Here is a 13535-nt window from a genome sequence, read left to right on the forward strand (position 1 = left end):
TTTTTATTTTAATGCACGCTATTAAGTTTCCTCTAAAAAATACTAACCATTAACTTTCTGAGTCAATGGTTGAATGTCTTTATGCCTATGGTAATGCTGCGTTAAAATTCTTTGTTTTTTTTTTAACTCGAGTAACGTCTTTCCCAAATCTACATTAGATTTTATCTTTAGTTAGAGACTTTTTCAACCCTTTTTTTATTTCTTATCAAAAGAAAATATTCACATTTTCGCTGGAAATTAAATAGGGGATAAATAGGCGTTACATACATGTGTAGTGGTTAGCGCTCTTGCCTTACAGTGAGAAGGCCCTGGTTTGAATCCCGGTTGGGTCTTTTCTGAGTGGAGTTTGCATGTTCTCCCGGTGTGGGTTTTCTTTTTCTGCCTCCTCCCACAGTCCAAAAACATGAGTCACAGGTTTATGAGTGACTCTAAAGTGTCCCTGAAAAGTAAGTGTTGATGTCTACCTACAACCTACAGTGGACAGGCTCCAGCATCCCCTATGAACCTGCACAAGACTATGCAGTGTAAAGGGTGAGTACATTAAGCAAACGTTTAACCAACCGTACTCCTTTTGGTGTACTAATATCTTATATCAAAACACAGTCTGTTTTACACGGTTGCTCTGGTAATAGCTTCATGAAAATCTCATTCAGTAAAGCTGCCACATGCAGCTAAGTTAACACAATGTTTTTATGTAATAAGGTTTCACAGTCATCTTAATAACCTCTCCTCCAACCAGTTGCGGTTGGAGCATTTCTAAAGCTACATCGGCGTGACGGCTGGTTGTGGCACCTGTTGGACACAGGAGGGTGCAGCAGCTGTCGTGGTTTTCCAAAAGGCACTGCTGTGAGATTTCATGCTGTGGTGATGATGTAAAGGCTTGCAGAATCAGGAAATTAAAAATCTCACATTCAGATTGTGCCAACTCTTGATCGCTTCCCTAAAAACACAAGCTAAAGTGGCACTAAATGGAGTCTCCGCTGTTGTGGCAGAAAAAACGTGTCCGAAAAAAAGTTCCAAAAGGTTTTTTCTGTCTCACATGTCAGTCAGGGCTAGTTTGTTTTATACGTTTTTGCTTGTTTTCCTTGTTTCACCTGTTTTTGTGCAGCTCTGTGAAACTGCTTTTTCCATGCTTGTTTGCTATTTTTAAAACTTTTGCAAGGACTTTTCATTTTAGACTCCATGCCCTTAAGTATGGATCTGATGATTTTTTCTATATTAGTTTATCGTAATGATATATGAAACACTTTGCCCCTCTGGAATAAAAACACAAAATAACATGACCAGCAGTAATTAGGGCTAATTACATTTTAAAGAACCTGTCAGTCATTTTGACAGGAAGGGAAAAAGCCGAGCACAACCTCCGCCTTTCACTCAAAAACTTAAAGAAAAGACTTGATTATTTTCATGCACTGTAAGCGAAGCTTAATGTGAATTTATGTAAAATATAATACAAGAACAAGAGCGTGAACAGCAGAGGGAAGAAGGCTGTGACAATATGATTTTAACAACTGGTGAGTTCTGCCTTTTCTTGACAGTAGGTAATGTTTTCCATTATTTTTCATTTCAGCAAAATAAATTAAATAAAGCCTTTGTGAAGTGAAATAATAAAACATATTAGCCTAAGTACATCCTGTGCTTCTGTGTAGAAGTCCTATTTCAAGTCTGCAGGTTTCCATCTATTTTAAACCTTATAATAGTTTTAAATGTTGTACAAAAATTAGTACCGGGATTACCAGAGACAAGTTCTGGGTTTTGAAAATAAATCAGATTTTCCATATTTATGCACATTTTCCATTCATATTTTTGGTCATCTCAATTTTATTTCCATTATGGCTCAGAGGCTGTCTCTGTTAAAGCTGCTACGCAGAAGCAGACATCAGTTAACATTTGCTGTAATCATAATAAATATGTGCCAAATATTTGAAATTCATCTCACGCATGAGTTTGCTGCCCTCTGATTGGCTGATTTGTGTCAAAATAAACTGCTGGAGATTGCTTATTGTGTTCAGTGACTGCAGATAAACTCCAGTAGCCAAGTTCTATGTGATGAAGATAAACTCCAGTGCAATCCAGCAAGGTAGTCTGTCCTGCTTTTGCACGTAAAAATGTATTAAAGCTAATTTACAGTGAAGGACTTTATTGTTGACATTGCTCCCTAAATTTAATTTCAACACTGTGCCTGCTGGGTTTTTAAAATGAAAGACCTTTTGCTTGAAGGCGCTGCAGTAGGACAGATGTTAATGAGTCTGTGGTTCAAGGGCAGTGCTTTAATAGCAACTGATCCAGCCTGGGTTAACAGCTGCCGTCCCATGAAAAACCTGCCTCTGTGGGATATAAGGGAAGGTCCTAAAAGGTAAAAGCATCTAAAGTGAGCGTGTGTAAAAGAAAAACAGTGAATGGATCGTTGTGACTTGGCTTTCCAAGCTGGCAAGGATTTTATCTGAGTTCATTTAAAAAAAAAATCTTGAACAGCTTTGTGTCCAAGAATCACATTTTGCATACACCCCCTTAAAGATCAAAATAAATAGTGTTAATAGATGAAAAAACCGTCACCTAGGGCCTTAACCATAGAAAGAAAATCATATTTGTGCAATCAGATTTAGCTGTCTGGCTTTTTGTTGTGAATGAAAGCGTACATGAGGAAAAAAAAAATGTTTTTTTTATTACAACCTTTTGATAAATCAATATCAGTATTTAATAAACACAGGCAGGTGCAGATTTGTTAATGGAAAGTTGATTTGTCTCAGCTTTTTAATACAGTTTCTTATAATGTCTTTTTTCCAGTCAACAAAGCATTTATTTGATTTAAAGTGAAATCACTTCTAAGTGTAGTTTTGCCTCTTTAACGTTGATTTGTTCCAGGTGCACTGAAGAAAAGGCAATCAAAAACCTGAACTTTCAGACGAGAGTGAAAGCAATCCCAGGCTACCTTTCACTTGTCAAGGGAATTTGGCTGAATGACGCTGATTATCCTCCCTGTTTGCTGGCGTTACATTGATTATCGCCCCCATGTGCCAAGTGCCCCCTCTGAGAGGATCATTGTTCTTAATCCTCTGACCTAGCTACCTCTCCTCAACACACCTTGGATTAGGTCCTCTTGTGGTTGCCTGGCACTCTGGGAAATCGGGTAAACAATTAGGAGATTAAGTGGGTTGGGCAAAATGTTGGCCATAGCCCACAGAGAGGACCCATTTTGGTAGACAATGCACTGGGCTCTCAACCAAAGCTCTTTCTTGTATTCGTTCCATTGGCAGGATTATTGGCTCATTGTGGCTAAGACAGACCATCCATACCTTTTGTATTCGTCAATGATCTTTGCTTCTGCAATCAAATATTTAGGGGAGCCTTGAATTCAATAAAAGAAAAAAAGAATTTCTCTCTGAACAGAGTCCTACAGCTATTGACCATGTTCAAAATTTCAGTATTATTTAAATAAAAATACAGTTAGAGCACAGCTTGTCAGACATTCGGAAACAATGCAACAGCACAAGGCGACAATCTGTTTTGAGAATCACAAGTCGTCTGCACTGTCAACAGATGTAAAGACGATGGCTTGTCACAGGGGTCATAACTTTGTCCTCACAGGTAAGCTGGACATGGCAGGTGCTTAATACAAATGGACAGAAGAGAATGCATTTTAATAGCAACCTTGGCCTTGCTGCTTATAAATCCACTCTGCTGGAGGGAAAAGGCTTACACAGGGACAGGCACACACAATGGCATTAACATTGGATGCTCATTAAGATAAGAGGCTATCTGTGTGTGAGATCAGTCTGACAATACGATATGCTGAAGCTGCAGGCATTATGCCTTCCAGTCAGGAGATAAGTACTTGACACCACCAGTCGGTTAAAAAAAAAAAAGAAGAGTGACAGAAAAAGAGGCGTCCTGCCTTCAGTACATGCAAAAATCATGACAGGTAGAAGTCACCCCAACACACTGACTGACTGACTGACAGAGTTCTGGGTATTTCTGAGCAGAGTTTTTAAGCTGCTCCAGGAAATGATGCACAAATCCCAGAGCATCTCAAATAACGCAATACAGTATACAGCAGTGTTATAAGGGATCTAATTGAAACGCCTAAGTTAACTAGTTAAATTATTATTGGAAAGGGAATCTCAATTTAGCTAGCTGCACCCTGGCCTAATTACTGCCATGCCCGTTTCTAATCAACAAATCAGTGGTTAGCTGAGCCAATCCCAAGAGCTTAGGGACACACAAAAGGTCTTGAGCCACGTTCACACCGAACACCATTCCAGGGTCAAATTCCCCTCTTTTGCCGCGTGGCAAATTCGTTGCCTGCCGCCTGTCCAAAAAATAGCTTGACACCTCACATGCCTTTGGGAGGAGCTACGAACAATTGTTTTTTGCCTGATTACTATATGGAGCGGTGTCTGTGTTGATTTCATTCACAATGCATAAAAGACATGGATGATTTTTGGAGATCAGGTTTATTTATTTAGACGAGTTCTACAAAAGCATCGGTAATCATGTTTCCATGTCTGGGGTCATGAGATCAATCATTCTCTCCCAGTACGCCAGTACAGGTGAGGTTCACTGTCGGTGCCAGAGCTGCATCTGAATGACGTTTTTGTCTCTCTGTGACCCAATCTGAAGGTCTGCTGTCTCGCATTACCCCAGGAGGGGAAAAATAAAAACAAGAATGAAATTAGGGGATATTTTTTTTAATCTTGTCTCAATAAAAATAAGAAAAATGTCACAAAGTTCAGGAGGTCCGAGCAGCTGCGGCTTCTCCATGCCCCAGCTGCTCTCTGTCTGGCTGCCAGCTCGCCTCCTGGGCGCCGGCGTAGGGAGCGTGATCACTCCAGCTCCAAAGGCCCTGCAACAGACTGTCCAGGGTGTACCCCTTTTGGGGGCAACACTGTGGCCCTGAAGGGCATACAGTGGGTTAGGAAAAAAGATGGATGGAAGTTAAGGAGGACAAATATCGGAACACCATGTTGGGTGTGTATTTCCAGTGTATGTCCAGAGCTGAGTCCTCGATTGGTTGACTCAATTTGTGCTGCAGGACCTCAGATTGCTTCTGTACTATTGACTTAACATTGACACTGGCAGCCCCTGGTGCGTCAATCGTGTTCGGTGTGAACGCAGCTTTAAAGTCCTACAAACAACATCCACAGAACTGCAGTCCAAATTTCTCTTAGTTAATACCAGGGGTGATGGATGGGATACACATAGCCTTCAAGACCAAGTTTGAAGAAAAAAAAATACTCCTAAGCTAAATGCTTTCCCAAACACCTCTTGATGATCCCTGAGATAAAAGCAAATATTCTTTGTTAGAAGGGTTTGTCTCCCATTACATCTGGTGTAACAGCATTTCAGAAAAATAAAATCATACCAACATTCAAATACAGTGGTGAGAGTGTGATGGTTACCTCCTCTTGACCTCCTCTTATTTGCAACCTCTGGATAAGGAGAAGTTGGGCAGCAGAAACAATGATCCCAAACACACCACCAATCTTATACCTGAATGGCTTAAGACTTTGGAGTAGCCTTTTCAAACTTTTTACCTAAATCAGATTCAGATAACCTTAAAAAAGCAGTTAATACTTAAGTGCCATTCAATTAGTAAAAGTTGCAAAATACTCATCAAATATTCAAAACACACCAATTGTTAGATCAGCCAGGGGGGCAATTACTTTTTCACAAAAGACCATGTAGGTTTAAATTTCCTCACCCCGTAATGGTGACTTCATGGCGGCTTCCACCATGCCCACCAGTAGCTGCAGGCTCTTTGGGTCTTGGGCCAGCCCGGAGGCAAAGGCGGCCAGAGCGTCGGCATGGCGACCAAGGTACTGAAGGGCAACACCCTGTCGGAAGTATGCCTGAAAACCGAAAGAAGGAAGAGAGTTATCAGGGCTCAGGTTGTTGGCGACAGAATGAAGCTGTATTCAAACACATTAACAGACACTCATTTCACACCATTAGCATTTTTTCCACATGAGCGCTTTTTCAAACAGGGCACCTCTCTGCTTTGTATTCCCATTACAGAGCGATCAGCGGCTTTTCTGTACTTGTTAATTGGATTATAAGTTTGACATAAATGCACATGTTATACTGGATGGCTGCCTTCTCAGGAGCAACACTTTTCTTCTGCTTGAAGAAACTGTAGCGTGAGGTTTTCTCTGGCTGTGTTTGAACAAGAAAAGCAGGGATAAGACAGAAGAATGACTTTCTGCAGCTCATAGCACACACATAAATGCATTACATTATGTGGTTCTTTTTGACAGAGTGAAGTTTTGAAGTAAAACCCACTAAAAAACATTTTTCAACAATCCTAAAGAAGAATATATATGCACCACTAAGAAATAAAATACATGTTTTGGATATTACATGTTTAGAGTATTTTTCAGGCTGCAACTTAAAACAAAAGCTGTTTCGAAGATCCAGTATGATTTATTTAGGATAGGTATTTATTATTTAGGTAGGATTCAGTGCATAAGGCCCGATCAGACAGTAATCCAATCGATTTGTTAAACCAACTCTAGTCAAGTCAAACAACAGCCAAGACGAAAGATGGAACTAGAATCAGCTCATTATTCATGATCCAAACAACTAAATCCCCCAAAGAGAAGGCAGGCAGCCTCTCTTCGCAGAATGTGGGCTTGTGTCATGGAAACACACAATTACAGGGACAAAACGAGGGACAGAGTTGTGGTGGGCAGACAAAACCTTTTTGCATTTGTGTTTGTTATTGCAGAGGTTAAGGTCAAATCACTTCTTTAGCTAGTAGGAAGTCACTCCACTCACAACCTCCAAAGTTGACACGAAGGCTAATTTGCTATTAGAATCTAAGAGGCCTTTTCATTAGTCTTCCCCAGTCTCTCTGTTAGCGCCACCAGTAAGTGGGGAAGGCGGGCAGGATTAGAGAAAATGAGACATGACATTGAATTTATAGAGACCAGTAATTAATTATTCTTCCATCTGAGCCCCCCCACTGACTACCAATCTCTCTTCAGACCTGGTGCCCCCCGAAACAGTTCCACCTCCTCTGGTGCGCTCTATTGAAAATGACGAGGACGCAGATTTAATTCAGAGCATTAACCTTCGTTCTAACGCTGTTATTATTTGAAGGGAGAGCAGGCTAGTGAACCCGTTCAATATTAATTGCATCCCACAGAGTTGGAGGTTTGGGTAAGATGCTATGCCTATAACGAAGAGACCCACAACATGTTTTGCCCAAGGGAACAAACGACATTTAAAAGCACTTTCCCCTTTTGATTAGATTTCCGATCACAATATGAGTCCGCTCCCCATTTCATTCCTTCAAGTGCCTCCGCTTTTTTTAAACGAACGGAAGAGAAACGAAGATGGAGGAAATACAGCTTGGTTCAAACAAAAACTGCCATCATCGTTAATTATTTCAACCTGCCCCACATTGGGTTGAGGATTTGGCAGAGGGTGCTTTAACATTGCTCAAAGACAAGTAGAAATGCATATATTAAAAAGGCCAAGGCGAAAATGACAGAATCGGTAGTCTTAAAGAAATCTCCCTTCCATTAATCTCCTTCAGCCGTCATATTTCATCATGTTGTTGCTCAAAGACAAATTCATATAATCTGAGTCTTTGTAGAATACAAGAAGTCAATTGAGCTCTTATTAGACAGAGGTTTAATATATCTGTGACAGGATTATAGTTAAGGACTACAGTGACGAGGATCCTGTAGGAAAACAGGACAAACTGAAAAACACACGAGTAAAAGTAAAAGCAACAGACTTTTTACCAGCAAGAAGGCTATTTATTGATAAAGAGTAAGATTTCAAGCCTACAAAGATTTTAACATCCCCCTTGATGTTACGTTCACACCGTTCCCTCAAGCAAAGATTTATAATAAAAAGTCTATGTGGACGCAGGTTCATGCGCGTTCAAAACTTTCGCATTCAGGTGTTACCATTAAAAACGTTTTTAACTATGTTTTTTGGGCTCTACATACAAAATGTGCAGCCACTGAATGGCGTAGAAGGTTTAACCAGTTGAACTTCACCAATCAGGGATTCAGATTAGACAGTGACGCATGGGTAGTGTCCTTTTCAAAACACGGAAGTGCCAACTGTTTGAAAAGCGATTCTAAAGGAGAAATTAATAATTACGGTTTGTGGCTGGCCGGAATTATACAACACCAAGTCTCTCATATATCGGAATAGAGCTGTGCCTGGAGCAAAATTTGAGAGATTTGCACCACTTCGCCATTTTGTACATGCGCTCGTATTGAGTAGTGTCAGTCCACCGTGAACACATGCTCAAGCATCCTCGTTTGACGCGGTATTGAATGCGCATCACACGCCTGGTGTGTCCATAGCATAACAGCGGTGAGTTTTTGGCTCTGGTACAACCAGCAAAATATCTGGCAAAGAGTTTGAGAGTAAAGGCAGAGGCAAAGGAAGAGAATTCTCCACAGATTAACTTTGCCTTGTAAACACACAGCTTTAACCCAAAAGTAAAAGCCACTCTTTTCAGATGAAAAGCATCTTCCTAAATGCGAAGCACAACAGAGAATCACCCTCAGCACCCTGAAAGTGCAATCTGACATCCACAAACCAAAGTTTTTCATGTTCCTGAATTTCTGAACCTTCTTGCTTCTTATATTTAAAGCAGAATTGTGCTGATACCACAGAAGAGTGGATTGGGCGGGAAGATTTGTCATTCTCACTCATGACTAGACTGAGAGTGTCAGCATGTGTGTGTTATTGTGTGTGTGTGTGTGTATAGAGAGATTGGGCGAGAGAGGCTACAAAATACTGAGAATAGGAGAGGGGATAAAAGCTTTTTTTCTTTCTCTAATTTTTTAAATATTTTATGAATGCTTGTTTGATGTACTTTTAAATATTCATGTTTTTTATGCTTGGGAGGAAGAGGGGAAATGATGCAAAAAAAATCGTCTTAACACACTACGCACTCTGTACGGGGGGGCTGTGCTTTCACACATACACAAATAGACTCATGCACGACACAGCTCGGGCTCTTTCCCTCTAACAAGGCACTTACAGTGAAACATGGACAGTTTTCCTCAGCTGACGGCTCTGTTGTTCACAATAAGGGTCACAGTCAGAAGAGCTCAATAGAAAGTTGACAAGATTAAGATTGTAAATTTGGCACAACACCAGCTGTTTGGGGGCCTTTTGCCATTATCAGATTATTGTCTCGGCTTATGTCCATGTCCCCCGTATAGGTCTCCTCTTCTGCCCATCATAACCCCGGGACGTCCTGAGCCCTGGGGAACGTGTCTGTTTTAGCACTTCCTCAAGATGCAGGCCTAACAAGCTTAAAGGAGGAATTCAATATTTCGACAAGCTGTGCTGTTACACAAAATGGTGGTGAACAATGAGCAACAGGAGAATGATTTGGCATGTTACAGTAAAGATTTAGAGCGTGCTGGCATTCGGGTTTCAGCTAAAAATGAGGATGCAATGTTTCTTGTACACCTGTTAAGAGATAACGAAGTCTAAATCCCTGCCAATTTCAAAGGGCTTTAATATGAATTTGTTTTTCCAGATTAAACTGTGAGTTGTACGGCATAATTCCGAAATGTGATTCTTCAACAGACAAACTGATCTATTTCCTTCTGTAGGAAACAGATCTTTGCTGCACACGTTTTTTCAGTGTTTTGTATCAAGGTCAGAGGAGCTGGAAGCATATTTTTCTTGAGTAGCTGAAGGATGTTGATGTCCGCCTAAACAAAGACATAACTCCTCGAGCACGATGCAGGCAACATGTCACTGGGCTCCAGAAGCTTAGCTTCGCCTGCCACACCGTGATTGGTGATCAGCAATAATAGAGATGCGCTCAAATATGAAAATCAATAGAAGCTGCACAAGCGCCAGTTCAGAAGCCGCCACGCCCTCTGATGCTGTGGTGCGTTCAGGATCTGCCTGCTAGAGATGGTTTCTGATCACCCACTGGGCGAGCAGTGCCAAAACACTGATTCTGAGCAGAGTCCCCACTGGTGACCAAAAAAAAGAAGCCAATCAGTGCTTCAAACAGGAACAGCAGGCTGCAGATGCACTCCAAAAACACACACACACACACACAGGAAAATAAATCAATATCTACTGCAGAAAACCATCCATCTGTCTCCAACAAACACATATTACTTGAAATCAGCTTTCCACTCAGACGAGCACCCTGGGATTACATTAACACTAATAGCATCACAGAAAAAAATTGCTGCCTTCTTTCTCCCCTGGTTTTGCTCTTTAACTGTTGCTGCTGTTACCTGAGTTTCCTTTCTGGACCTAAAATGTCACACGTCAACTAAGGTTTAGCACATGTGTCATCCCCTCAATTTTAAAAGACTCAGTTAATATACACAAAATGTCAATTGCTTCATTCAATATCCAGTGAAAAGTGTCCACCATTAAAATAGAGCAAGTGGACGAGCGGAACTTAAATAAATGCTGTTTTGGAACTTATGCATTATGCATACTGCATTTAAAAACTGGTAAGTTGAATTTAAAAGCCCATTTTATTCAACTTAATCAAGAATGAATTTCTGTCCGTTAAAGCTGAGCTCTAAGGTAACTGTTGTGGGGTGCTAGAGCACTGGGGGCTTTACATTTGTGGCCCCAGGTCAGACATAAACCTTTAGCCTCAGGGTCAGATGGAGAGAATCATGTTACAGCTGCCTGTCTATTACCATCTCCTCAATCTAATAAGACCTAACCATAAACCAGCAAACAGCTCTGACCCACATCGATCAATTGTGTGTGTGTGTATGTGTGTGTGTCTGTGCACATTTGCTGTGTCAGTTAAAAGAAGACAGCAATATTTCCTCGCATCGAGTGGAGCGCTTCTTTATTAATCTGGCCAATCAATGAAAAATGTTGCTTTTTCAGGTTTTTTTTGGTTGTTTTTTTTTGCGTTGCTGACTGCGCATACTCAGAGCTTTGTTGCAACAACCCTGAATAATGGGGCAGTGATTTCTTTGTTAGCGGCGTGAGTCACATCAAAGGTGCATGTTGAGCACTTGTGCAAGTCAAGGCGAGGCACCTCACAAACTGCAGGCAGCTACACACAGTAAAATATTTATGATCCATTGAAGTATCCCCACCTAAAGGGTGATTTACACCAGCGATTGCTGTTCTTTCCAAAGCTCTAAATGAGCCCATTAGATTAGATGGCTTTAATGAGAGCAAATTAAACTGATCATTCTTTGTGGAGCGGGCAATTAAAGGTTACATTTTAAATTATTCAGCGAGTGCCAATAATAAAATCCAGGTAAACTCCAGTTTGCAAGGAAGAGATTTGAGTGCAAGTCTCTCACAGTTGGATGAAATCGATTTAGTTGACTCACATCAAACTGCCAGGCAGCGCAGGACTTAAGAATGGAAAAGGTCATAGTCATGTATGTGAAATCAATGCTGACCACTCTGTGTTCACTGTGTCTCATATTATCTGACTGGGGGTGGGTTTAATGTTTTCTAAAAAAAAAAAAACAACTAAAAAAAACAATTACTCAAAGACAAAGAGAACCGTCAAGAAAAGAAGGTCATGGCTTATGGCGTGCATCTATTGTGGCAGACCAAGTGAAACAGGAGGAGAAACAAAACTGATATTGTTCATTTATCACAAACACATGAAACAGCACAATAAGTGCCATGCTGGGGGTGTGGGGTTTGGGGTCACTCCGTGACATGCTGTCACAGTGCACCGTTTGGCAGGAGGAATTCAATTTTCTTTCTGCTACGTTCACCGCAACAGAGCTTTTTCACAGAGGAAACCCAGCAATTGAAAGTGATAAACCAGCAGATAAAATCGCAATAAGTTCTTTGAGCTCATCCCCAACATGTTAATTCCAATGTTAGAGAGGCCACGTCAAACTCTCCCCGCTATGATTTATAGCTCCATTTGCCCCACAGACGCAGCTAGCATACCCGCACTTGCATTAGCATCTTAAGAGCGCTCCTGTGTGCGTTTGAGAGGGTCGAGGGCGCTAGACAGATTCTCATGCCCCTCTCTGCCAAATGTGTGGCTCTGCTTCAGGAACGCACCATCCCCTCGGCCACAGAAGCTGACTCTCAATTAAAGTTGGCATTAATTACTTAAAAGAGCTTTAATCAATCAAGGCCAGATGGAAAATCTGAAAAAGAAAGAGACCTCCAGGCTGCTTCCAACTAAACGATACCACAGGCGGCCATGATGGACTTTAGTAGATAATTCCCTAAAGGGTCCCAACACAAGCTTTCAAATCAATAGATTGTGTGGATTTCTAATCAATAAAAACTCATATAACGAAATAGGATTACCACTGGATTTTCTCATTCACAATTTACAAACTAACTTAGCACATACGCTCACCAGATACTTTATTCGGTACACCTTACTAGTACCGCGTTGGACCTGCTTTGGCCTTCAGAACTGCCTTAATCCTTTGTGGCATAAATTCAACAAGGTAGTGGAAACATTCCTCTGAGGGTTCTGTCCATATCCACACCATTACACCACTGTCAGCCTGAACCGGTAATACAAGGCAGGATGGATCCATGATTTTATGTTGTTGATGCCAAACTCTGACCCTAACGTCCAAATATTGCAGCAGAAATTTAGACTTATCAGACCAGGCAACAATTTTCCAATCTTCTTTTGTCCAAATTTGGTGAGCCTGTGTGAATTGTAGCCTCAGTTTCCTGTTCATAGCTGACAAGAGTGGCACCGGTGTGGTCTTCGACAGTTGTAGCCCATCTGGCTCAAGGCTGGACGTGTTGTGCCTTCAAAGATGCTCTTCTGCAGACCTTCGGTCGTAACCAGTGGTTATCTGAGTTACTGTTGCCTTTTTATCAGTTCAAACCAGTTTGGCCATTGTTCTCTGACCTCTGACATCAACAAGGCAGAACTAAGGTTCGCCGACTATTTCTTCTTTTTCAGTTCGCTCAATATTTCTTCTTTTTCAGACCATTCTCTCTAAAACCTAGATATGGTTGTGGAACAGATCATCTGGCACCAACCACCGTACTACCTTCAAAAGTCACTTCAATCACCTTTCCTCCCCATTCTGATGCTCAGTTTAAACTACAGTAGGTCATCTTGACAACGTCCACATGCCTAAATGAGTTGCTGCCATGTGATTGGCTGATTAGAAATTTGTGTTAACAAGCTGTTGGACAGGTGTGCCAAATAAAGTGGCCAGTGATTGTATTTTGGCCTTTCTTCTCACGTCCCAACTGCATATCCAGCCCCAAGCATTAGTGGGCCTGATGTGTTTAGCTCTGCACTGTTGACTAAAGAGGCTACCTGGCTCTGGTTCTGTGGTCTCCTGGCCTACAGCACGATGTCCTCCATTTCAATTTGCGCTCCCTTAATTAGCTTTGACTGTGAGCTCAAGCATGACAGAAAAATACTCTTCTATTAGTAAACACTGGCTGAAAGACATGTATTCTACATGAGAAACCAGGCATCTTCATTAATCACCAAGACAGGGGCTTGTTTCAGGCTGACCCCTTCCCCGCAACTCTTCAGACCACGACATCCGAGCATTGATTTTTCAGTGGGAGACAAGTAAAAAAAAAAAAAACAA

At 41.3% G+C, this 13535-nt stretch overlaps 1 protein-coding gene across 3 annotated transcripts in view; it reads right to left on the reverse strand.

Moving 5' to 3' along the window:
* The window catches only part of ttc28 (tetratricopeptide repeat domain 28), a 222596-nt gene that overhangs the window by 83113 nt on the left and 125948 nt on the right, over window positions 1–13535 (reverse strand). For all 3 annotated transcript variants that reach the window (XM_011479364.3, XM_011479363.3, XM_011479365.3), the window contains one exon: window positions 5702–5849. In XM_011479364.3, coding sequence (XP_011477666.1) covers window positions 5702–5849 — 148 coding nt within the window. The remainder of the gene's footprint in view (window positions 1–5701; window positions 5850–13535) is intronic.

The sequence above is a fragment of the Oryzias latipes genome, chromosome 9 (genome assembly GCF_002234675.1).
Source record: "Oryzias latipes chromosome 9, ASM223467v1".
Lineage (NCBI taxonomy): Eukaryota > Metazoa > Chordata > Actinopteri > Beloniformes > Adrianichthyidae > Oryzias > Oryzias latipes.